This window comes from Mustela lutreola, chromosome 14, assembly GCF_030435805.1.
Source record: "Mustela lutreola isolate mMusLut2 chromosome 14, mMusLut2.pri, whole genome shotgun sequence".
Taxonomy (NCBI): domain Eukaryota; kingdom Metazoa; phylum Chordata; class Mammalia; order Carnivora; family Mustelidae; genus Mustela; species Mustela lutreola.
The window spans coordinates 48,131,093-48,157,822 of record NC_081303.1 but is presented as its reverse complement, the minus strand read 5'-3'; the positions used below and the strand labels follow the sequence as shown (position 1 = coordinate 48,157,822).

At 41.9% G+C, this 26,730-nt stretch overlaps 2 protein-coding genes across 12 annotated transcripts in view; one reads left to right on the top strand and one right to left on the bottom strand.

The window, feature by feature from the left end:
- Positions 1-8,479, bottom strand: part of PPP1R12B (protein phosphatase 1 regulatory subunit 12B) — a 221,067-nt gene extending 212,588 nt beyond the window's left edge. For 3 of the 9 annotated variants that reach the window (XM_059146017.1, XM_059146018.1, XM_059146019.1), the window contains exon 1: positions 8,020-8,475. In XM_059146017.1, coding sequence (XP_059002000.1) covers positions 8,020-8,310 — 291 coding nt within the window. In that variant the 5' untranslated portion in view covers positions 8,311-8,475. Of the gene's footprint in view, positions 1-8,019 lie in introns of all 9 variants that reach the window. The other 6 variants (XR_009347436.1, XM_059146021.1, XM_059146015.1 and 3 more) reach the window with 4 other exon arrangements.
- A 4,856-nt stretch (positions 8,480-13,335) lies between these two features.
- Positions 13,336-21,693, top strand: UBE2T (ubiquitin conjugating enzyme E2 T). Of its 3 annotated transcripts, none has more exons than XM_059146567.1 (7): positions 13,336-13,414; positions 17,032-17,204; positions 17,750-17,819; positions 19,410-19,515; positions 19,631-19,729; positions 19,863-19,946; positions 20,887-21,693. In XM_059146567.1, the coding sequence occupies exons 2-7, from the start codon at positions 17,096-17,098 to the stop codon at positions 21,010-21,012; spliced, it is 594 nt and encodes a 197-aa protein (XP_059002550.1). In that variant the 5' UTR covers positions 13,336-13,414; positions 17,032-17,095; the 3' UTR covers positions 21,013-21,693. The 3 variants fall into 3 exon arrangements, with proteins under 3 accessions (XP_059002550.1, XP_059002549.1, XP_059002548.1); XM_059146566.1 differs by having other exon boundaries at positions 13,351-13,428; XM_059146565.1 differs by lacking the exon at positions 13,336-13,414 and adding an exon at positions 13,675-13,950.
- Positions 21,694-26,730: the final 5,037 nt, after the last annotated feature.

Here is a 26,730-nt window from a genome sequence, read left to right as displayed (position 1 = left end):
GTAGACATTCAATAAATGAGTTTGAAAGAATAAATGGCAGAAGAAACTCTTTATTGGTCCTAACCTCCCTATCACTGTTCCCCTAAGGCTACCCTCCAGTGACAGTGCTAATGAGTGGGAAATGGGCCAAACCAGAACTGGGAAATAAAATAATCTCAACTAGCTAATTAGCCCTTCAGTAATAGGACTATAACCTTTTTGTTTCCAGAGTCAAGTTTAATATTCTATAATATTCTTAACTCATAAATAATGAAACCATTTTTATTATTTTGAATTAGCCAAAAGCCAGCTTTTTAGGAGTCTTCCCACATACTTTGGGTCCTTATTTACATTGAGAATCATACTGATGGCAGATCTATTTTTTTTCTTTCCAAAAATCAACAGAAAGATTAACTTATCCTTAATAAGAAAAAACTTCAAATAATCTCCACAAAAGCTCTCAAAAACATCTTTCAATCAAACTTTTCTTTCCAAGATTATAAATGGCCAAGTCCAACGGGTTTTGGTTTGGGTTTTTTTTTTTTTTTTTTTTTAGGTCTTCCCCTCAATTTCCCTTTACATTATCAATCATCCATTTCTTGAAACTCCTCCCTAGTTTCACTGTGCTTTCTTGGTTCTCTGTATTAGTTTCCCATTGCTACTGCAACAAATCACTACAAACTTAGTAGCTTAAAACAGCACATACTTACTATCTTACAGATCTGGAGATCTGAAGTCTGAACTCAGTCTCACTGGGCTAAAGTCAAATTTTTGGCAGGGCTCACTCCTTCTTGAGACTCTGAAGGGAGACCCCATTTCCTTGCCTCTTCCAGCCTCTAAAGGCTGCCTGCATTTCTTGACTCACAGCCCCTTCCTCAGACCACTCCCTTGCTTCCTTCTATCAGCACATCTATCACTGACTCTGCTCTCCTGCCTGCCTCTCCTCCCATAAAGACCCTTGTGATTACACTGGACTCCCTCTGGATAATCCAAAATAATCTTCCACTTCAAGATCCTAAACTTAATCATATCTTCAAAATTCTTTTACCATACAAGGTAACATATTTACCGGTTCTGGGGATTAGGATATGGACATCTTTGAGGGGGCCTTTGTCAGACCACCACATACTCCTATGGCCCTAATGGAAACTTCTGTATCCTCTGCCTACCACTTAATCGTGTGTTTTTTTGTTCTTTTCTTTTATATTCTCTCCTCCTCAATACTCATTTCTTCAACTCTCACCTTTATGGTAATCACCAACTCTCATTTAAATATGAGGAAACTGGAGCCTAGATAGGGAAGTGGTGATTAGTTTTGAATCATAGATGCCTACAGGGTATATCTACTTGGATGTCTTCAGAGCTCCTAGGTCCAAAATTAGACTGACTCCTATATCCACTGGAGTAACAAAATTCTTTCAGACTCACAGGCTAGAACCGTATTATACTTCCCTTTCTCATCTGCATTCTCTCAGCTGGTTCTTTCATCTGCATCTTTCTATTCACTCTGAAATCCAAATGCAGCCTCATATTCCTTAATGCTGCTTTGGTTGGGTTAACTTCCCTGCCCAAACCCACAAAAGTCTTCTGCTAAGAACTCCAACAAGCATTCTTGGCCTGGTGTTTGATGCTCAAAGTCTTCTAGGATGTCATCCTCACCCATTTCCAAAGCCCCCAAATGCATCCATTAGGACTCCTCCACTGAGTCCCCTCTGCCTGCACACCACACCTCTTCCTATCTCCCTGCCCACACTGTTCCATCATCATGGACCGTCTTCCTTCGTCCCTCCACTTGGGAAAGCATCTCTCCCTGTCATCATAGAAATTATCACTCTAAAAGTAACTGTTTCTGATTTATCTATCTCCAAACTAGACTGTGAGTCTTTAGGGAAGAAACTATATCTATCAACAAACATACACTTTAACACAGACTTAGAATCTGTTATTAGGCATTCAATAGTAGCAGTAAATTGAACAATCTAATAAAACCTTTAACAAGGAAGATAATATAGTAAAGCATATCCAAATACTATTCAAATGTCAAAAACTTTACTTTCAAATCACATTTAGTGATATAAGAAAACAATTACAAGGAAAGTTAAGTGAAAAAATCAGAAGACAGTATATAATACCAACTTTGTAAATATGCTCTTATACCCATACATATGAACCCAGTATAATGTTAAAAAATAAAAACCCTGAAAGGAATACACTAAAATGTTAGTAGTATATATCTCTGAGTAGCCTGATTTTAAATTACTTTCAACTTTTTTTTTTATAATTTCATTTTCTAATTTTTTTAGAATGAGAAGTAATTTAGTCCAGGAAGAGGCAATATAAAGTTAAGAACATGGATTCTCCGGCCAGACTGCTGGGCTTAAATTCTCACTCTGCCATTTATTATCTGTGTGACCAGGGGCAGTGTCTCAGTTTCCCTATCTCTATAAACTCCAGACAAAAATAAAGGTACCTTATTCATGAGTTGTTTTGAGTATTCCACACAAGTTAATATATTAAAAGAACTTAGAAGAGTCCTTGGCTCAGAGTAAATACTGCAGTAGTACCCCATATCTACCACGGCTGCTGTTACTACTATTCTTACTACTGTCATTAAAAATGACTTATCACGATGTAACTATTAGAATAGCTCAAATAAAATAATAATACCAAGTACAGGTAAGGCTGCAAAGCAGCTAGAACTCATGCATTGCTAAGTGGAATGCAAAATGGAAGAGGCACTCTGGAAAACAGTTATGGAAGTTTCTTTTAAAGTCAAGCATTCCCTGGGACACTCGGGTGGCTCAGTCGGTTAAGCATCCGACTGAGGTTATGATCTCAGGATCATGGGATGGAGCCCCGCCCCAGGTTCTGCGCTCAGCACAGAATCTGCATGTCCTTCTCCCTCTACTCCTACCCCTCTCTCCCTCTCTCTCAAGTAAATAAACAAATAAAAATCTTTTTAAAAAGTGTTAAACATTCATTGCAACAGAACTCAATTATCCCACTGCTAGGAATTTGACCAAAGTGAAACGAAACATGCCCACACCAACAATGTGTACACAAATATTTCTAGCAGCTTTATTCATTATTACCAAAAATTGGAATTAATCCAAATGTCCTTCAACTGGTGAATGGATAAACAAACTGTAGTACTTCCATATGCTGGAATACCACTCAGCAATAAAGACCAGTGAGCTACTGACACATGCGACAAAATGGATGGATGTTAATGCATTACAGCAAATGAAAGCAGCCAGATTCAAAAGGTTTCATGCTGTACGATTCATCTATAGGGCATTGTGGTTATGGGAACAGAACATTGATGAATGGCTGCCAGGGGCTGGGGGGTGGAGGAGGAGGTAGCTACAAGGAGGACAAAGAAATCTTGGAGATAATGATAATATTCTATATGTTGATTTGCGATAGTGGCTACACAATTGCATGTACTTGTCACAACTCACAGAACCCTACATGCAAAAAGGTGAATTTTACTGTATATATAGTATACTTTTTTTTTAAAGATTTCATTTATTTGACAGAGAGAAAAAGCAAGCACAAGCAAGGGGAGCTGCAGAGAGAGAGAGAGAGGCAGACTCCCTTCTAAGCAGGGAGCCTGACTCGGAGCTTGATCCCAGAACCTGGGGACCATGACCTAAGCAAAGGCAGACATTTAACCAACTGAGCCATCCAGCATCCTAATAAAGTGTACTTTAATTTAAAAATACTTAAAAATAAAAATAGGCAAACAATGACTTAATTTTAATTTACCAATAAGACTCACCCAACCTTCTACCTTTAGCAGAATTATGCTTAAACCAAACTCACTGACAGCTTGCCTATTTAAAAATATTCACAGAGAAGATTCTATAAACCCAAATGATAGTATACTGCTACTCTAAAGGACTTTAATAATGGGCAACAAAAATCTGGCTAGGGAACAAATAAAAGTAACTTGCTTGTATACTCAAAAACAAAACAGAACAAAACAAAACAAAAAAAACACCCCACCATAAAAATAAGCCTATTTTTCAAATCTGGCTTTGAGGTCCATTATAGCATGGAAACTTGGGACTAATACTCATAAGGCAAGGAGCCAGGTGCCTGACATAGTCTGATGCATCATAACCGACTGAAAGAGGTAAACTACTAAATGACTCAGGATGACTGTTCTAGATCCACAATAATGAAGCCAACAGGATCTTCTTAATCCCATATTGACTTGGGTCCTGACACTGAACTGAATTAATCAATACACAGAGGTGAGGTAAAGCATCTCACAAGCAGAACTATAAGGGAAATAAGTAACGAACTTGCAATAAAAGAGAAAGGGTTAAGAATACAAGTTTTAGGGGCACCTGGCTAGCTCAGTAGATAGAGCAAGACTCTTGATCTTGGGGTTATGGGTTTGAGGCCCACATTGGGCAGAGAAATTACTTAAAAATAAACTACAAAGAATACAAAGTTTTGTTTCACCACCCCTGTTGGCACATATACATACTATTTTGTACTGAACTGAACACATTACCATCCTAGTCTTCTTCTGTCTTACTCTGAATATAAATTGCTCTGCCTTTCCTCCTTCCCTCATCTGTTTCTATCTTGTAGAGAGATAGATCATTTTAATCTCCCTGAAGCTACAGGGTCAGATGGAGGCAGCTGTAGAAAAACAGAAAATACTAGGAGTTGAATTCCAGTCTGGGGTGTCCCCAAACTTGGACTCTGAGACCACTACAAAACTGACCTGAGTTTCTGAATCAAGTACAGAATCATGTACAGAATCATCCTCATCTCTGTGTGGACTGACATTAGAATCCATTACACCCAACACAGATAAGCGCCAATAAAATAAATTCAATAAAAATTCTATTTCTCTATCTCTAAAATATGTTTTGAAGAAATATGCAGGCACTCATTCTAACAAATCCCAGAAAATCTCCTTTCTGAAAACAAGCACTTGCCTCTTACAGCAGCCCAAAAATTTGACAGATATAGTTTTAAGAGCCTGTATCTACACCTAGAGCACCCGAGATTGTAATACTAAGGACACCAAAATAGGTGATAACAATCAACCTTGCAAAATAAATAAATAAAAATAAAAGAAATTTTAAGAAGTACCACCTTACACAGAACTGTATTAACCCATATGTCATGACTGATAGTGTATATAAATAAATGAAATGGGAATTCCTCTGTGAGCAAACAAACACTTTCACAACTTAGATAATCAGAGTAATGCCTAATTTCCATTGTTAACTCTGGGATACTAAGGGCATATACAATTTACTCACCCAAGTTTAGTTAGTCTGCATCAGTTTCCAAGGCTTTCATCAGAGAAGGTCTAACCTTTGAGATATTTCTTACCTCAGTCTATTTCAAGTATTATTAATAGGCCCCCTGGAGCTTATCATTGACTCAAGCACCTCGTGGTCTAAGCAAAGGCTGCCAAGAAAGAAAGATCTCTACATCAAAAGTAGCATCAAGGCACCACAACCTGAAGTGTAAATCATTTACTGTGACCTTGTTGGGGGAGGAGAAAAATCAACCACCACTATCACCTGGGGGTTTCTTCCAACATGCCGAGATGGTAATTCACAGTTGGTCAAGAGGCCATGGCCAAACAGAAGGGAGAAAGAAAGCAATTAACCTGATAATTCATACAGTGTTTATATAACCGATGGATATTTTAACTAAATAATTCAGATAATTGTACCACTCTCCATTTCACAGAAGGACAATCAGTCACAAAGTAAGTTGTTCCGCTACTGGCAGCTCCAGTCTCACATTTTGAATATAACCTTTTATGTATCTTAAGAGTTCTTCAGAGCATGGAGAAACATACTGTCACTCCACGGAAACTGACTTGTAAAAGAGTTCCTGAGCCAATAAAGGCCCCTTGTCTGGATTCAAACAAAGAGATAGTTTCTCAACAGAAGGTTTGTTTGGCTCCAAATCTTGAAGCAGCTTAATCTTCAGCTGAATTTGTCTAGTATTAAGTATACCTATTCAATTCAACTCACTGTCAGGCCCATAAACAGGGACAAATCCCTACATTGCCTATGCAGGTGTCGTTGTTTTTAAAAATCTCATAGCTGTCATCTCCTTCCTCTCCTGTTTCAAGAGATAACTGAAGGTGAACAGCATATAAAGTGAGAGAAGTTGTATTTCACAACTTGAGACGGTAGTTAAGACAGAAGGAAAGGCACCAAGAAAGTCAGTTTCAGAAGGGAACAGAAGAGTGGTTACCTTGTATGAGAAGAAGCTCTACCAGAGTGACCTCAAAGCACGTGCTTTTCTCAGGGCATTACTAAAATGTATACGTAAGAACCAGATTCAGGTAGCAGAGTCACCTTAGAAGAAACAGGGCTCCTGAGTTGCACTAAGAAAACTGTGCTTTGATAGAATGGTGACTCAGTAAAGGAGCACATGGACCAGAAAGCTGTATTCTATTTCTCTATCATCTATGAACCCAAGAAACAGTTCCTTCCAGAATCCAGATCTCCATCTCCTTAACATTCCAAATATATTTGAAAAATAAATATTCACCTTCTCAAAGAGTCCAGAAACTTAATGCATATGGCCCTCTTAGCATCTAGCTTATTTATATTCAATTCAGCTACTTATTAGGTGAGATATAAAGCTCTGGAATTTAAGTCTGAAAAATCAATGCCTAAGGGCAACTTGTTCCTTTTCTAATCTTGCACAAGTAACAATTTTCCAAGCTTCAGATTCCTCATCTGTAAAATGGGAGTTACAACACTACTTGCCACACCTACTTCAAGAATCACTACTGAGATCCACATAGGGGAAGACATACATAAGAATTTTTAAACAGCAAACGACTAATGTTGCTTGCTACCTTAGGTGGGCCTACCTTAGGTGGGCCACAATTATAAACAGGGGGAAAAAAAAACAGATACAAACAGAATGAAAAGAAGAGAAGGTTCTTCCATCTGAAAGAGAAGGGTTGCAAACATGGTAAGAGATAATTTTAGGCTATTGGCTAATACATTCAGTAAGTGGTATGACACAAAATGGAATTATTATTTAGAAGTGGATTCTCATGCCAACACATTTGCTTTGTACACACGGCAGGAAAAAAAAAAAATAAGAAAGATTAGGAGTGGGTGACCAGCTCTCAGCTCACCAAAATAAGGAATGAAGTTCCATTAGGGGAGGGAAGCGGGAGTTAGTTATGACAGTCAGAATGTATTGAACATTACTGCATAAGTAAGAATACTGTTGCATAAGATGAGGGCAGTAAGAGTGTTATTACTAAGCACACCACTGTTAAGTTATAGCCACAACCTATATACTACAGGTATATATAGGGCATATGATTTTTATAAAAAGCTTTGAGAAAAAAGAAAAGAAAAAGACTTCCACAAGTATCAAACAAACATAAGTGATTCAGTAGGTATTCAGAAGTATTCAGTTTCTCCATAGGAAGCTCTTAATATTCCTAAAAAGAAACACATAACAAAGAGGTCAAAGGTGTTCTAGGAGCCTGTGGGAGACACTAGCTGTTTATGAATCATTACAAACCAGCAAAACAAGAGGTATGGTTTCAGAAGATCTGCTTCCTTTAACCTAATATAGGAGTTTACTCTCTGAATGATCTAAGATAACAGGGCCACACAAACAGAAAACTGAATTTTCTGAAAAGGCATCAGATGACATTGACGATGCCTATACGAGTGACATGGTGTACAGGCACACCTACTAGAGAGTGAAGATGACTAATCTATAGGGATAACACCAGCGACCAAATCATCAGTAACCATGACAACTCAAGTAGGTGGAGGGAAATACAAACACTGACCAGGCAGCGGGGTGACACTACTTCAGGTAGAGACCCTGGGGTCGGAAAAAGACTTGATTAGTGGAGCAAGCTGTACGGGAATGAAACCGACTAGCCCCAAAGGACCAGTGTCCGTGCAGGAGAGCTCGGTGGTGACACTAACACTTCCCATGGACGGCCCGCAGGGGTCACAGTCTCATCTGTAAGAGACTCGACGCCTATCCGACCGAAAAGGGAGTTACCTGGTGCAGGGCTGTCAAGCCGTCCACGTTGACCGTGTTGATGTCCGCACCTCTGGCCAAAAGCTTTTTCACCTCGTCGGTGTCCCCGCTAGAGCAAGCGGCCAGGAAAACAGCACCGTCCTCGAAGCGGACCCTGGGGCTCCCGCGACGAGTCTGCGGCTGCCGCCCGGCGCCTCGTCGCTCGGCGGGTTCCTGCTCTGTCAGCGAGCCCCGCCAGCGCCGAAGCTGCTCAGCCCGCCGCATTCGCGCGGACTCTGCCCGCTTCCCGCCCAGGTGCTCCAGCTCCGCCATTGCTCCGACCTCCGCAGCTGCTGCTGAAACTCACCACCCCTGGATTGCTATTGCTGCCCCAGTTGCCGCTGCAGCTTCCCTCAGAGCGATTCAGCCCGGAGCAGAAGGCGGAGACCCCAGCACCGCCATCTTTACTCCTCCCGCCAGTAGCACCGCCCGCACGGTTCCCTCGGCTTCAACACGCAGGCGCTGCCCGCGCCTCTGGTCATCACGGGACTTGTAGTGAGAGACGGGCCCTAACGGCAGATCATGGCCTTGAGGGAACTACAAATCCCTGGATGCCTCAGGGAAGAGGCGAGGACCCGCTGCTCCCTACTTGGCCGCGGGAGCCAGAGGGGTCACCTTTGCCCTAAAGCTGGAACCGTGTCCCAGACCGGCGTCAGCCTCTTTGAGCCTTTCGGGAATTGTAGTTTATTCCTGTTGTGATTAATCTTGGCTCCCTAATTATCACATCAGTTCTTTGAAGTGGAAAAGAAGCAGTAATTATCTCTATTTTCTGTTGGAGAAAACTAGACATAAAGTACTCGAAAAACTCAAATCTATTCCATGGTTCTAAATCTAAATTTTATTTACATTATAGCGTGTAATACATTACCGTATATTAATCACAGTAAATGTAAAGGTGCATGGGGAGGAGGAGCATGGATACATATATTGTCATAATGTCATATATTATGCATAAATTCTTTCAATGAATCACTTATATTTTAGGCTCTTAAACCTTAAAAGATCCAGAAAAGGATGCATCCAACCATGGTGGAAAGAACATGAAAGCTTTCAATTAAAATTGAATTCACATCCCTAAACAAGTTACTTGTTTTCCTTGATCCTGTTTCCTGATTTGTAAAGTGGGAATAGTAATACCTCACAGAATAGTCCTATGGATTAAATAATACATGCAAGGCTACCTAGTACTATATTTGGCACATATCAGTTCATTACTATACTAATTAATAGTAATTTCCTTTCTTACTCCCTCCTCCTTCTCTACTCCTTTCCTGGATCTTAAATTCTTAGGAGACAGAGTGGATACCTGGTCTTTTGGGAATTTTCCCCCCAAAGTTACAAAAAGACAACAATGGGCATATTAAACTCCTATGGCAGCAAGCAGAACATTTTCATATTTACAGTGAACTTTGTTATAAAACCCATATAATTGATTTAATGCCTATACCTACTCCCACAGCCTTAGCCCTGGACAAAATATAATTAAATGTGCTGTCCATAATGAAAGAGAGCATATACAATTATTAGGTTCTTTAAGTTTTCAAATAGTCTTCTGCGTGTTTAAAATTTTTCATTAAAAATTATTACAAAAGTGATTAGGACATTCTAAAGGGAAACTTTATTATATTCCATTGTGAACATTTGTGGGTGCCTCAACCTCCCCTGACATGAACTGAGAATTAAATGAAAAATGACATGCACATGCAAAATACTATGTTTAAGAATACTGTTTCTGGGGGTGCCTGGGTGGCTCAGTGGGTTAAAGTCTCCGCTTTCAGCTCGGGTCATGATCCCAGGGTCCTGGGATAGAGCCCCCCATCCGGCTTTCTGCTCAGCAGGGAGCCTGCGTCCCCTACTCTCTCTCTGCCTGCCTTTCTGCCTACTTGTGATCTGTCAAATAAATAAATAAAATCTTAAAAAAAAAAAAAAAAGAATACTGTGTCTGTCCAAAATATGTTTTAATTAGGTATTCTTAAATACTTTGTAACTATTAATTTTCTTACTACAGAGTCTTTGTAAACAGTGAATAACAATGTGTAATAAAACAATCAAGATGCGGTGATGCCTGGGTGGCTTAGTCTGTTAAGCGACTGCCTTCAATCCATCTCAGGTCATAATCGGGCTCCCTGCTCAGTGGGGAGTCTGCTTCTCCCTTTCCCCCCTTCTTTGTCCCTCCCCCTGCTCATGCACTCTCTCTCAAATAAATAAATAAAATCTTTTTAAAAAAATAAATACTTTGTTTATTTGACACAGTGAGTGAGTGAAAGAGCACAAGCAGTGGGAAAGGCAGAGGGAGAGTGAGAAGCAGGCTCCCTGCTTGATCCCAGGACGCTGGGATCACGACCTGTGCTAAAGACAGATACTTACCTGACTAAGCCACCCAGGCGCCCCAACATAATGATTTTGTAATAACAATTTTTAACAGGGGTAAAATGTTCTTTCTTTCTTTCTTTTTTTTTTTTTAAGATTTTATTTATTTATTTGACAGAGAGAGACACAAGTAGGCAGAGAGGAAGGCAGAGAGAGAGAGAGGAGGAAGCAGGCTCCCTGCTGAGCAGAGAGCCTGATGCAGGACTGGATCCCAGGAACCTGAGATCAGGACCTGAGCCGAAGGCAGAGGCTTAACCCACTGAGCCACCCAGGCGTCCCCAGGGGTAAAATTTTGAAGGATCAGTAATGTTACATTTCTTTTGGTTATACTATCTTCACATTCAGAATCAGGGAAGAAGAACTACATGGCTCCAGTTGTATAAATATGCTAAAATTGGCCAAGTTCAAGTTAAATCCTTCTATTCTTAAGAAGTAAACTTAAATTTCAACAGGAAGAATTCAATCTTAATATTAGGAAGTTCCAGGAAATACTTCCTTACTATATTTAATTTATTTACTTATTTTTTTCCACTGAAGTTGTTAGATTATATAATACCCTCTTTGGAGCTTGTCCTAAATTCCTTGGATAATTTAAGTGCATCCCTACCTGGAAGGAGAGGAATGTATCTTCAGCTACATGATTACAAAAAGCAAGTAATAATTAATATAAATAAAAGTATTTTAGCATAAATGAAAGTAATAATTATTATAATCTAATTAATTTAACTGGCTCAACCAAAAAAAAAAAGTTATGCCACAAAAAACCCCCAAATTAATCTGTGTATAATGGCTCAAAAAGGTTTTCAAAATTAAAATCACATTAGCTTTTATTCCTGTGACATCTTCCCCCAGGACTTTCTGAGAGTAAACTTATATAATCAGCCCATTAACAAACAAAATAGTTTAGATTTACTTGATATAGAGAGTATATATTTGTAGTAATATATAGTAATAATAAATAATATATAAATAGTAAATATAAATATATAGTAAATATAGAAAATTTTTTATACAAAAGTGATAAATCCTGGCAAATAATCCTGTGTATAAATAAAATATAATTTTTGTGCTTTTAATGTACTGAGCCAGCTACGATGCATCTATATTCTTGTGTGAAGAAACTTTTGTTAAATAACTTCCCACACATACACTTAAGAAATAAGTCATAATGTTAAAATGCTCCCTTTTTAAAAGCAATGACACCCTACATAGGTAAGGAAAAATTTCCAGCCTGGCCTCTAGTCTCACCAATTAACATACCTCCCTCTGGTGGACAAATGGAAACTGTACATTTAGCCTATGGAGTTCTTTTTACCTTTTTCCTTTTATTCAATCCTTTGAGTTTAGTTGCCAAAATTATTGGCATTTACTTGTTTTATGATACCATCTCTCCTCTCCCCCAGACTCAACAAAGTTCCTGCTTTTTCTAAGAGACATTTTAAAGACTAATTTCTCAGAGAACCACCTTGATCTCAGAGATCAAGGAAGTGATCAGTTTCAGTTCTGAAGACAGAAGTGTAATTACATTTGGGGTAGGAAGAAAATAAAGAAGACATTGAAAAGGGGTTACCTGGGTGGCTCAGTCGTTAAGCATCTGCCTTCAGCTCAGGTCATGATTCCAGGGTCCTGGGATCCAGCCCCCCATCCTGCATCGGGCTCCCTGTGGGCAGGAAGCCTGCTTCTCCGTCTCCCACTCCCCTTGCTTGTGTCCTCTTTCTCCCTGTCTCTTTCTTTGTCAAGTAAATAAATAAAATCTTAATTAAAAAAAAAAAAGACATTGAAGGAATTAAAACAAAGTACCAGTAGCAAAATAAGCATCCAACTCCAGATTTATGACAGAACACACTTGACTACAATGAGTAAATATTAACAATAAATGCGAACCCCCAGCAGCTGACTGGAAAATAAACTGGACAGTCCCAGGATTCCTTGTGCTTGTAATTCATAAGCTACTTTAGTCGATTCATTCTTACAACCAGTGTGAGGATCTCCAGGGTAGAATCACGGACAGCGTGCCAGTGAATGTATGGGTCTCTGGAGAAGAGGTAACATGCCTGCAGTGGACTCGGGGAACCACGTGCTACTTAACACCAGTTTGAACGAAATGCAGACATCACGGCAGTGGCCAGAATTAAATTGGTTTGCAAGTTTTGAAAGACTGGCCGTGCTGAAAGCAGTGAGAGGAGGGTTTGGCGCGTGTTATGTGTTGCTGGTGTTTTTCCACCCCCAGTATCCCCAAACGCTAGTCAAGTTCCAGCCGCGTCCTTTAGATTCAGGTCAAGTCCGAGTCACCCATAAACGCTCACGGAGCCCAGAAACTTCGAGAAGTTAAGGCTGCTTAGCCATAAACAGGTACTTCCTTCGTCAGGTAGCACCACACTTTTAGAGTTGGAAGAAGACCTCGAAGCCATCTATTCTCAGCTTCTACCCAAGGCATGGATTCCCCTTTGCACTATCCCTCATCAACTTCCAGTCGAACACTTGCAGTGATGAAGGAGTTCACTGCGGCCCAAGGTGACCGGTTCTGTTCTGCAGGGATCTCATTGCTAGAATGCTTTACTGGGCTACACTCATCTGCATCCCTTTAACTTTCATCCGCTAGCCTTAGATGCATCCTCTGACGCAGTAAGTTTCCTTCACTGTTCCTCCTAAGAGGCGATTCCCAGCTCCTTCCCCGCTCTGACAAAGACAGTTGACCTCGTCATCGAACTTGTCACCGCACGGGCCACACCAAGTCCTGAAGCCGGCCGGAACCTCCGAGCGCCCCCACCCTGATAGACAGCTCCGCCTACGAGGCGAAGAGACGGCGTCCGACGCGCGCTCTAATTTGAAAGCGGCGTGAGCGGAAACAAGATTCAGAACGCTGGCCAATAGGGAGCTGCGCTCCTCTCCCGGGCCTTGCGGCGGACCAATCGCAAGCCCTCGTGGCGGGAGGCGGAGCGACGCCAACAGACTGGGCGTGCGCAGGTGTGGATAGCTGCTGGGCCGCGCGCCGCGACGCCGTGAGGTGGGTACGCACAGGTAAGAGGGCTGTTTTCTGGTTCCCCGACGGAGAGAAAGCATCCTGGCGGCGGTCCCTGTGAGTCTTAGGGACCAGAGTCCTGTTTCTGCCTAATGTGGGAGATTCCTGAAGCGGCTCCTGAGCGGAGGCTCTGCTGGAATCTCCACAGCCCCGCGGCGGCCAGAGTTGTCCGAGCCGCCCCCTGCCCGGCAGAGAGGGGTGTGCCCCCGGGCAAGAGACGTCGCCGCCCGGCGCTCGCTGCGGGCCGCGCGCAGGCCGTTTTGCTTTCTTCACCATCTGGTCCCCAACCCACGTTTCCTCCGCTAGTTATTCAGACTTACTAACAGGCTGCATACTGGTGGCATAGCTGTCTTAGAAATTAAAATACGGTGACTACACCCGTCCTCCAGGGATTTTTGCCGCAAGAGAAGAAGCTGTCAGAGATGAATAACAACTTCGGTGCACGTTGGTGTGGAAGCGCATAGAGGGTGACAGTTGAAAGGAGTGAAGGATTGGGATGCATTACTAGAGAAAGGCAAGAAGTGATTATTTCATGTGTAATGTCTGTAGGTGTGAAAGAGAATGAGATTCTTAGTGGGCAGCAAAAAGAAGTCGGTGTGGTGTGGCTCAGTGGGTTAAAGCCTCTGCCTCCGGCTCAGGTCATGATCCCAGTGTCCTGGGATGGAGCCCCGTATCGGGCTCTCTGCTCAGCAGGGAGCCTGCTTCCTCCTCTCTCTGCCTGCCTCTCAGCCTGCTTGTGATCTCTGTCTGTCAAATAAATAAATAAAATCTTAAAAGGAAAAAAAAAAAAGTTGGTGTGGCTGAAGCCTAAGTTTGTGGGGAGTAGTTACAGGATATGAAGTTGGGGTTTGATTGTAAAGAACCTGTGTGCCCAGAAAATACTCAGTAATTGATGGCTTTTGAGCCAAGGAGTGCCATATACCAATTTGTGTTAATATAGTGAGGCTGGGGTCTGGTTGCCCCCATAAGAGAAACTGTCTTGCTTAAAATTCCTCACCCCTGTTCTAATCCCTTTCCCCTGGGTTCTCATTTTATATAAAGGTACCCTCTGTTTCTTGTGGATTCTTGTCTTATTGTGGTTGCTTTCTCAGCATCTGCTTCCTGAGAAAAGTAGTAAGGATCTGTATATAAAATGCGAGATTAATTATCCAATGGAATTAATTAATTAATTCAATTATCCAATGAAATACTTGCCTCCAAAAGATGGTCTTATGAGGGTCTAAGGAAATTTGAAAGTACTTTAAAGAATAATTTACATGAAAGACTTGTCTTGTAATTCTGTTTGACAATTGAATTCACCTGTTGTATTATTAATCTTATTTAAATATTTCTGGAAGAGTTTTTGAGGTGTGAAGGAGCAGCAAGCCTGGAGATTAGAAAAGGAAGGTCCAAAGGACCGTTCTGTCTGCAGCACAATTCAAGAGAATGTCTTTACCTAACCAATACACAAAGTTAGTCTCCTTTAAACATCCCGGTGGTGGAGATAGATGGCCTCAATCTAAGTGTATGATTATCATAACAACCATCTAATAATGACAGTCTGTGCCCACCAGGTAATTTTCTCGTTATAATTAGTTTTCCAAATAGAAATAGCTTAAGGAGGGAATGGGATTAAAATTAAAAATTGTGTCATAGTTGTACAAATTAATAAATTGACGTTTTAGCGTTTAAGCCTTTGTGAGTAAGCCCTACCGAATCTAGATTTACTGCCAAGTCCGGTTTTCAGTTTACAAAGCTGAGAACCAGATCCTGAGATGTATATATGTGTGGATTTATATGAGGTGATTCTAAAACTCACATAGAAGAGCAGAGGATCAAGAATAACCAAGACAGGGGTGCCTGGGTGGCTCAGCAGGTTAAAGCCTCTGCCTTCGGCTCAGGTCATGATGTCAGGGTCCTGGGATCAAGCCCCGCATCAGACTCTCTGCTCAGCAGGGAGCCTGCTTCCCCCCTCTCTCTGCCTACTTGTGATTGCTGTCTGTCAAATAAATAAATAAAATCTTAAAAAAAAAAAAAAGAATAACCAAGACATTCCTGAAGAAAAAGAACAAGGTGGAGGAACCCAACTTGCTGTATGTCAAGTCTTATTAATAAGCTACAGTAATTAAAACAGTTGATCAGTGGAACAAACTGAAAAATCCCAAAACAGATCCACACATATATGCAAATTTAGTTTATGACCATACCAGCAGGGAAATGGTGGACTTTCCAATAAAAAGGACTAGGACAATTGGTTCTTCATATGGAGGAAAAGATCCAAAATTGGACCTCTGCCTCACATTATACACAAAAATCAATTCCTACTGGATTAAAGACTTAAATGTGAAAGCAAAACTGTGAAACATTTAGAAGATTTAAACAAATATCTAAGTTTGGGGATAAGGAAAAATTTAATACATGAAAGTGTAAGTGTACAGGAAAAAGTTTTAAAATTGATTATGTTGAAGTTAATAGTTGTGCGACTGTCAAAAGACATGAATAAAGTGGAAAGACATGCCACAAACTGGGAGATAGTATATGTAACTCATAATATCAAAAGATCGGTATCCTTTGGCAGCTAAAGGGAAAACTAGAGTTAGAAAGAGTGTTGAGTGTGTGGGTGTTTGTTTTAGATGAGAGAGATTTTGAGCATATTTGAATGTTGATGGGAAAAAGATTGGAAATACTGAAGAATTGGGAGGATGTAGCATCCAAAATACATGGAGAAAACCTCACACATTTAAGCATTCACTTACAAATATCTCAGAGTGAGACTATCTCCATCATCATTCCTTGCTCTCCTTACAAAGCATATATAGACCTCCTCCCACAGCTAATATTTGTCAAGCCTTTTCTATGCCAGGTATACTGAGGATGTAGTGGGGGGGCAAAATTAGACGCAGGCTCTACCTCATAAGTTTATAATTTATCAGTGGAAACATGTTAATTGGAAACTTGTGTTTTTATTGTTTGTAGAATGCTTCGCATTTTTAATCTTTATTTTTTAAATTTTATTTTATTTTTAAAGATTTTATTTATTTATTTATTTATTTTTAAGATTTTATTTATTTATTTGTCAGAGAGAGAGCGAGTGAGAGCGAGCACAGGCAGACAGAGTGGAAGGCAGAGTCAGAGGGAGAAGCAGGCTCCCTGCGGAGCAAGGAGCCCGATGTGGGACTCCATCCCAGGATGCTGGGATCATGACCTGAGCCGAAGGCAGCTGCTTAACCAGCTGAGCCACCCAGGTGTCCCAAGATTTTATTTATTTATTTGACAGACAGAGATCACAAGTAGGCAGAGAAGCAGGCAGAGAGAAAGGTGGGAAGCAGGCTCCCTGCTGAGCAGAGAGCCCAATGCCGGGCTCCATCCCAGGACCCTGAGATCATCACCTGAGCTGAAGGCAGAGGCTTTAACCCACTGAGCCACCTAGGGGCCCCTTTAATCTTTATTTTTAAAATGTGCTTGAATAGATAACAGGAAGGAAATGGAAGAAACTCAGATTCCTTTCTTAGAATAGAGATTAAAATGAAAAATTTGTTTTGCTTTTCACTAAACTGAAGCCATGTGCTAAAAACTCGAGTCACCTTTGCTGACTGTTTCATGGTTGCCCCTTTTCTCCCTAGTGAATCCCAGCCAGCTTCTAGTGTGGTGCAGTGAACCGTGTACAGTTCCTTCTACTTGGGGACCATGCAGAGAGCTTCACGTCTAAAGAGAGAACTGAACTTGTTAGCCACAGAGCCACCCCCAGGCATCACTTGCTGGCAAGACAAGGACAAAATGGATGATCTTCAAGCTCGTAGGTATCATGTCATGCGTATGACGACCCTATTGAAGATTATGCTGAAATCTGAACATTTGTATATTCTAAAGTAGAGAACAGTGGCAAGGTCAAATTACCTTACCAGCGTTCTAAACCTAATTTGTTTACGTGTATAAGAGGTTTGCTTGACATTTCTTCATTGGCCTTTTATTATACCTTTTGCTGATTCATAGCCAAGATTATGATTCAATGCCCAAGATTCAGGGCATTAGCTCTGAAGCAGTGTTTAGACCAAATCTCACCATCTCAAATATCTGTGAGGCCAGACAGGAAACATAAATAATAAGAATACTGCAGTACAGACAAAACAAAACTGCGGCTTATATTTGATCTGTGGTCAGTACTGTCCAACTTCTGTTTGATCTTCTGTCTGTCCTTTGTTTGACACCATCAACATTTTGGCTACATTGGTGTATTGCATGAGAAACTTCTTAAAGCCCTAAGAGAGAATTACTGTCCTAGACCAGCTTTTGTGATCGTTCAAATCATCTGATTACCTCTTAATTTATTTTTCTTTAAAGTAATATTAGGTGCAGCTGACACACCTTATGAAAAAGGTGTTTTCAAACTGGAAGTTACCATTCCTGAGAGGTTAGTGTGAGTTAGATTTTTTTTTCTTTTTCTTTTTCTTTTTTCTTTCCTTTTCTTTTTTTTTTTTTTTTGAGAGCAAGCACATGCAGAGTGGGCTAAGGGCAGAGGGAGAGAGAGAATATCTTAAGCAGGCTCCACACCCAATGTGAGGTTCAATCTTAAAACCCAAAGATCATGACCTGAGCCAAAATCAAGAGTTGGACGCCTAACTGAGCCACCCAGGTGCCCAGTGTGAATTAGATTCTAAACTTATAGGGTAGAGTATGGTTATTGAAAGATAGGGTAATGTAGTAGAGTATTACGTATAGGAGTTAAAGGTCCTAGGTTTTAATCCTAGTCTTATGATGTAATGTGACTTCTGGGCAAGTTATTTTATCTCTGGAGTTCAAATTCCTTCTCTAAAAGTGAGCTAGATCATATCTAAGGCCCCTCTTTTCTTCATCGTGCTAAAATATACATAACATAAAATTGATCATTTAAGCCATTTTAACTGCTTGGTTCATGGCATTAAGTATATTCACATTATTAATCACCTATTACCATCATCCACCTCCAAAACCTTTTCATTTTCCCAGACTGACACTCCATACCCATTCAACAGTAACTTGCCAGCTCCTCCTCCCCTCGGCACCTGGCAACCACCATTCTACTTTCTGTCTTTACGTTAAGGACCCTCTTAATTCAGTCTCCTTTAAGGTTCTCATTGGGTGAGTTGTAGTTGTAGTTTTGTGCAGAATGGGGAAGAGAAGAAATGAATGTCTAACTGTTGACATGTAGATGTCTTTTCACTAGATCAGATTCTGGCCAAACTTGTTAATGTCCTGAGAGAAGTAGCTTGATAATCATGTGATATATCAATTCTAAAAATCGGCTGGGAATTTTCCAAGGTTTGTGTCTCACTAAAAAGGCATAATAACCAAATGCAGCGGGGACACCTGGGTGGCTCAGTTAGTTAACTGTCTGACTCTTGATTTTGGCTCAGGTCATGATCCTAGGGTTGTGGTATTGAGCCCTGTGTTGGGCTCTGTGCTCAGTGGGGAGTCTGCTTGAGATTCTCCCTCTCCCTCTACCCCTTCCCCCTGCCCCTGTACACGCACACGCTCACTCTCATGCTCACTCTCACTCTCATGCTCACTCTCACTTAAATGAATGAATCTTTAAAAAAAATAAAAACGCAATGTATGAATTTTAATTTGATTCTGTTTTTTAAAACTTCTCTGTAAAAAAACGGGGGGGGTGGCAATTAAGGAAATAAGAATAGTAGATGATATTGGAGAATATATTTTTAATTTTTTTATAGATATATTGATAGTATTGCAGTTATATAGGAGAACAGCCTTATTCTTGGGAAATATGTGCTGAAGCATTCACAGGATAAAGTGCCTTGATCTAGGTGGTGGGTACAGGAATGTTTGTAATGCTGTTATTTCAACTTTTCTATTGTTTGTAAGTTTTCATAATAAAAATTTGAGAAAAAAAATTTGCCTCTCAAAGGCAACCCTGATGAGTCACCAGGAAGCTCTTTATAAATATGTTTATAAAGAAACAAGTACTTTAATAAAAATCCTCTATTGTCCTGTGCTTTCAAAGGTACCCCTTTGAACCTCCTCAGATCCGATTTCTGACTCCGATCTATCATCCAAACATTGATTCTGCTGGAAGGATTTGTTTAGATGTCCTCAAATTGCCACCAAAAGTGAGTGGTGGGTAAAGGGTGGACACAACATTCTGTGGTTCTCATCTATAAAACTTGAATTAGAATATCACACTCTTAGGAATACAAAAGCAGCTCCCTGTCTGTCTGTGTATAGGGTGCCTGGAGACCATCCCTCAACATTGCAACCGTCCTGACTTCTATTCAGCTGCTTATGTCTGAACCCAACCCTGATGACCCACTTATGGCCGACATAGTAAGTATCCTTTTTGCCTCTGCAGCACACGTCCTACTTTCTTCATACCTCTGACTTTTCGTTTATGGCAGCTGCAACTTAATCACTACAGATCATTTTTCTCTCCATTGACTTGTCTTTGATTTTGTCTCAGTCCTCTGAATTTAAATATAATAAGCCAGTCTTCCTCAAGAATGCCAGGCAGTGGACAGAGAAGCATGCAAAACAGAAACAGAAGGTATGATGATTGTACAGTTCTGATTCTGCTTCCGTTGTTAACCTGTTAAAAGTGTATTTATCTGTAAATGCATAAGTGGTTATTAACTTTGCCAAATTTGTACTGTATTCTAGAGTAGCTGATTGATCCTTTCTCTTATTACAACTTTCTTTTTTGTTGTTGTTGTTTAAAGATTTTATTTATTTATTTGACAAACAGAGATCACAAGTAGGCAGAGAGGCAGGCAGAGAGGGAGAGAGGAGGAAGCAGGCTCGCCGCTGAGCAGAGAGCCTGATGCAGGGCTCAATCCCAGGACCCTGGGATCATGACCTGAGCTGAAGGCAGAGCCCCCAACCCACTGAGCCTCCCAGGCATTACAACATTCTAAATAGGTATTCAACAAAATAGCCTAGTAGCTCAACCAACAGTATATTTTTTCATCTTTGACAACACTAGAGGGCAGGCAGCATCTGCTTAATTTTTTATATTCTTGGAGGTAGCAAGGTTAGATAGAGGTGACTAATTCTTTTTTTAAAGTTTTCTTTTTTAATACAAGAAAGGACTATTGCAGGAATCAGGAAGGAGTGAGAGAGAAATAGGAAAGAGAGGGAAATTAACATTTCTTATGGGACCATTCATAGAAGGAAGAAGGAAAATTTCTCCAGTTTAAGTTGATGGAACTTCCTCATTTAACAATTTATAAATTGTAGGAACAGAAAGATTGGCATATTCTGGTTCTTGCTGAGTTAGAACATCCTTCAGATTCAGTTAAGTAACAGTTACTTGTGAAAAGAAATAAAAATTTAACACATACAAAAGATTGAGAAAGATGCATTTGAAGGAAATAATCATATACAAGAAATCACAAAGAAGTACTTGGAAATAATATTACAGCACTTCATTGTTTCCATCCTGGTTCCTGGTGTGAACCTCACATTTTACCTTATCTGCTCCTTCTCAGGCTGATGAGGGAGAGATGCCTGATGATCTGCCAGAGGCTGGTGACTCAGAAGTACGCAACACAACCCAGAAAAGGAAAGCCAGGCAGCTGGGAGGCATAGAAAAGAAATTTTGCTCTGACCTGTAGGGGTTTGTCCTGGTCCTAGTTAATATATGCTTTGTTAAGATGGTCTAATCTGCCTGCCTCTCTCTTGGATGTTTTTCCTTGTATTTGATAACGTTATCATCTTTCTTGTCCTATAAAACAGACCTTGTGTATTTATGGATTCTGCTCTACATTGATTCTCTGAGGCTAGTTTGTTTTATTTAGCTTGTACATACATAGTTTGAAACCTTTTAAACCTGAAAAATAAATAACCACTTAATGTTGAGTGTGTGTTTATCCTGAATGTGTGTCTGGGAGCAAACTGTCCAGAAAGCTATATAATAAGAATGTTAAAATATTTGGAATTGTTGTCTTTTATTTTGCCAACTTACCAACATCACTAGGGACGCCGAATGTTTGACGTAGATGTAAAATCACTGTTGGAAACAATTCAGTTACCACCAGGCTTTCAAGGATTCTAGGTTTTCAAAAGTCTTAACAGAATGTGGGAATAAGGTAATGGGCCCTTTTGTTAATTTTTTTGCGGTTTTCACTTTTTGTGATTTACACAGCTGGTCAGAATTACCATGGTAATAAATATTTATTGAATACCTGCTGCGTACCAGATATTGTGCACGTGATTTCATAACAGTGGAAAAAATCAGACATGAGATTAACCAAGTAATCAGACAAATTTAAATAAAGATTTTTGTGATCACTTTCTGTCGCTAGCTTCCTTTTATGGCAGGTACTACTCTGTACAGATGGATGCCAAACTTGAATCCCTGACTCATGATTTTATAATCTACTTAGACTTTAGTATTCTATTGAGATGCAGATAAAATGGACTTGAGCAGAAATCACTTAAAGCGGAAAGAGGCTGCCCATGCTGAGTGAAGGGCTTTCTGAAGAATGTAGATACTAGGAGTCCTCGTCGAAAATAAGGACCGGAATGTCCCTGTCCGCATCCCAGTGCAGCAGTTCTATCCCGGAGCAGTGATTTTATACCTCGGCTAGGCACTGTGTACGTAAAACAGCGCTTCTCGGAAGAGGCATTACCGTATGTCCTCACCCAGCACAGCCTGCCACATGACATGTGTGGTGCCGGACTCAAGGCAAACAAGACAGGAAGTGTGAATTTTTTAATCCGTTAATGACAGATGATGGCATAAACTGAAAATATAAATTTCTTTTGTATCCCCCACTTCATCAACTTCCCACTTCTCTGGAATTCTTAAGCCCACTTCTCAAAATTAGTTCTTTTTAAAGCCCAGAAATGATTTTATTCCAGGTTTTTCTCTATATTCATGTATATTTAAGCCAGATCTGGGGTTCCTAGGTAACATTAGTATATCCGTTTGGACGCTTTCAGCTGTTAGTGAAATCCGACTCGGACTGGTGACAATGCAACATGAGAAGTTCTAATGGAATAAATGGAAAGTCCAGGAGTAAGGTGAGCATCTGAACTGATGTGTTCAGAGGCTCGACAATACCAAGATTTCAGTCTCTTTCCACCTGCCATCCAGAGTAAAAACTTTGTCTTCACTCCCTGTTCCTTAAACATAGTCCCCTTTCAGAGTGACTCCTAGCCACACTCAGGGCCATGTGCTTTGTAATTCACACCCAGCAGGCTGTGGAGCAAGAAAGTTCCTCTGATGGGACCACCCTGAAACCAGTCGCTTTGGCCAGCGAAATGCCATGTGCTGACTGATCAGGGTGAAGCCAGACGGGAAATGTAAGCTGGACTTAGGGAAGAGTTGTAGGAAAAGAAGCCCCTCCTATGGGACAAACCCCCTCCACAACTGATCACTAGGTCTGGTCAGTTCTACCAGTCACTTGTCCCTCCCTCTTCTAACACTAGTTTAAGCCATTCTGATCTCACGTTTACTGTAGTCACCTGACCATGTCTCCTTGCCTCCAGCCTTGACCCTCAACAGTCCATGCTTCTCAGAGCAGCAAGAATAATCTTTAAATGATGTCAAAGCCAGATTTTACTCCCCTGCTTGAAACACTCCCAAGTGGCTTCCTTTTGCCACTTGGGGAGTGGGGTGGAAAATCCAGTCTCCTTCCCTGGGCCAGAAGACCCTGATCTAGCACCTGCTTGCTTTATCTGTCCATCCTTGTGGCATACCCTCTCTCCTATACACTACACTCCAGCCGTATGAGTCACTTCTAATCTCTTGAACACACCTAGCTCATTCCTTCTTCAGGGATTTCTACATCGTCCATGATAGTCTCAGCTAAATATAGCTGCCCCAGAAAGTCCTTGTGTGTCCCATCTAAAGGAGCACCTTAAGTCCCAGGCACTCTAGCTTATAGCCCATGACTTAATTCATGGCATTTGTACCTATCACAAAATGTGTACATTGTCTGGTTCCAAGTGCTGGGGATATAGTGGCAACAAGAAACTTCTCTCTCTAATGCAAGAAAAATAATGCCAAAAATGATTAGAAGTTATCTATCCAACTCTCTGACATAGCAAGTACAGAGGACCTGGGCTAGAGAACAGAAATAAAAGAAAATGAGAGTGAGAAAAGCCCAGGTCCTTACCCCACCCAAGGAACAATGCAAAAGTATTAAAAGCATGGTTACTGGGGTCAAGGCGACCCCAGCCCAGTCCCGGCTGCACTGCTTACCAGCTGTGTACCCTCAGTATGCTATTCAATCCTTCTGTGCTTTGGGTTTCTCCCATAGAACAGGGAGATAATGATAGTAGCTAGCTAACTCTTGAGGTTGTTTTACTGATTGACTAAGATAATACACATACAGGGCCTGGCACAGTACTGACGTTTACCGAGTGCTTAGCTGGAGACTGGATGGAGACAAGATAGTGGTCCAACCTCAACCGGGCCCCAAAGAGATGTTGTGCCCCTTGCCTACTCGCCAGTCTGCTCTGCTCCTAGGACAAGCAAGCTGAGCGAAGTTTCCCAGCTTCAAACCCCTAATTAAAGAGGAGAGATGACCTCCGTGACTGATCATATAAACATTGTAGATTCCAAGGTCCCCTCTCCTGCTGCCCCCACTCCCTCTCCCCACCTCTCCCCAAAAGCTATCTAAATAAGAACAGATTTTACCACCCACCTTGTGGGCAGTTTCTAAGCTAAGGCTGGGGACTAGCTATTTATCCTTCGGCTGCTGTGGGAATTCAACACACACAAATAAAGCTCCTTTTCCAGCTAAGTGTGTATTTTTCCAACAGCGTGTGGCCCCCCTGCCCAGGTTGTCTTGTTTAGGTTGGGGCGGCCTGAGGGAGGGAAGAACGGGGTGGGGGATGGGTGGGGTGCTGTGGTTTCAGAACACGATCCCCAGGATGGCAGGCTGCAGGGCAGCTTGGAGTCCCGCATAAGGCTGCCAGTGAAGCCGGGGAGAGGCTGGGCTGAGCCTGGGGTGATGGACGCAGATGTGCTATGCCCAGAAAGAGCACGTTCCATTTTCTCCTTCTTGGCAGGTTGCCCTGGCTCCTACCATGGCTCCCAGTGAGTGCCCATCCTTTTCTCCAACTCTCCGTTCCCATCAAGGACAATAGCTTCTCCAATGTCTCTTCCCCCCACCCCCTTCCCACCCCCACTCCAGTATTTCTCCCTTGGTGAGTTTCCTCTGCTTGCCTTTCCCCATGATCCCACAGGGTGGTTAAGGTGAGTTTTTATTTATTTACTAGGTTCTCTCCAGACCTGGGAGTTATGTCTGGGGAACTGCCTAACAGGGTCAGGTGGTGATAGGGTTCCTTTTGGGGGAATGTCTAGGTTTCCCTCCCCCGTTGGCCCATGACCTCCAAGGTGTCTCCTAGTGCTGATACCTGGCAGTTCTGTGATTCTCAAACTACCTGTGGGATCCAAGGCCGGAGCCTGTGGGGGTCAGGGTCAGCGATGAAATAAATGAGTTTGGTCTCAGCTACCTTCTCATCTGCCCTTTCCATTCTCCCCACTCCTCTAGCACTCTCTGGCCCTGTATTACCCCCTGGGGCCTCCCCCCAGCCTCCCACTATCTCCACCCGACAGTCTAGCCTGACAATCCTCCTTGCTTCCTTATTCCCATTCTATAAACTGCCCTCTCCAGCCTAAGAGTTGGTAAGAGCTCAGTGAGTTTACTCCTGGGCCATGGAGAGGAGGTGATCAGAGTGGGGTGTGTCCAAGAAACCTATTTACCAGGGACAGACCTTGTTTCACAAACTGAGAAGTTTCAATGTACCATCAGGCAAGTCTTTACAAGGACTTGAGCTAAGAGCCCATACTTAGACCAGTCACTGTGGCCAGGAATAGAATACACTGAAAACACTGCCTCACATCCCACCTCTGGAACCTGAAGAGGAGTCAACCCCACCTGAACCAGAGGCATTAAGGAGCAGTGGGGACAACTGCCTTTAGAAAAGCCAAGCTACTGCTCGTGGAAGAAGGGAAGCGGTGACTGGTCAGGCTGAAACCACAGATGCCCCAGGCAGGGAACCTAAGCTGAAGGAATGAGGAATAATGATGGTGGCATTTCAGCCACTGTGCTAGCCAAGGGAGGAGCTGTCACAGAGAAGGGGGGTCAGGGAACTTGATGGCCCTTCAAATCTCACCACAGAAATAGATGCCCACTCTGTTTCCTTAGAAAGAGAAAGGACATGCCCGAAGGGCCTGACACAGAGCGACTGAATGGAGTGCCAGTTCTCAGGAACATAAATGTAGTTCACACAAGAAGCTGTCTGTTGTTCTGTGTTATTGGCATCTTCTGGCCAGATGTCCCCATTAGGCTGGGAAATAGAATTTTTAGGGACTACTTAGATATGTTAATTTCTTAATTTTTTTATCCCCAGAAGAAATTAATTGAGCATCTTTTTGTTCAAGGCCCTATGGAAAGGACGGAGGACACAACAGCAGTTAGACACCAACACAGTCCCTGCTCTTGTGGAATCTTCCTGTGATGCAAGTTGTCCATTCTGGGAGAAGGAGCCCACAGCCTTGCTCCAGGGGCGGCTCTGAGCCCACACATTTTGTCCCACAGGATCCCACATAAACATACCCATTCATGCGCTACAATTTAGTGGCCTGGGACAGGTACCTGGACAGAGTGGTCATTGCATTGGTTGACACTGACCTGTGATTTGACCTAGTGTAGGAAAGGAAGCTGGGCTAGTCAGATTCTCCCTCAGTCTCCAGGAAAATACCAAAAGAAAGCAGGGCAATTAGCCAGGAATGGAAGCCGAAAGAAAGGATGCCGAGAGGAGCGCTTAAGGAAGAACAAGTCATCGTGAGGCCCACATAAGCAAAAGTTATGAACAAATGTAGACTATGAGTCAAAAGAAAAAATGAGTTAAAGGAAAGATGCTATATTAACTAAAACTCTTGTTGTTTAAAATAAATAAATAAATAAATAAAATAAACAAAACACTTTGCTTTTGTGACTCACTCCCATCAGGGGCATGATGCCGGGCCGGATGCAAGCCTCACCTGGGGCTCATCTTGGCCCCTCTGAGGCACTGGCCCCATGGAGCTTGCCCTTCCCTCCTGCCAGACCCACGGCCCAGAATGCCCCACACCGAGGAGGCTGGCTGGACGGCCGGGAGTGCCACAGGCCTAAGAGGCGCCTCGCAGGCAGAGGGAGCAGCGGCGGGGTTCACATGGCAACCCCCCCTACCCTCCCACAGCCGGAGCAGTGAAGACACCTGCCTCCCGGAGTCCCACACACGCCCGGGGCCACAGTGCGCCCTCCCAGAGCGCACTACCGCCCACACATGCGTGTGGCTCCACGGCTTCAGGAACAAGATCTAGAACCCTCTTT

Coding starts and splice junctions, on each gene's coding strand:
- UBE2T (XM_059146567.1), top strand. CDS start 17,096: ATGCAGAGAGCTTCACGTCTAAAGAGAGAACTGAACTTGTTAGCCACA. Junction 17,820..19,409: donor GAAGTTACCATTCCTGAGAG/GTTAGTGTGAGT, acceptor GTGCTTTCAAAG/GTACCCCTTTGAACCTCCTC. Junction 19,730..19,862: donor ACCCACTTATGGCCGACATA/GTAAGTATCCTT, acceptor ATTTTGTCTCAG/TCCTCTGAATTTAAATATAA.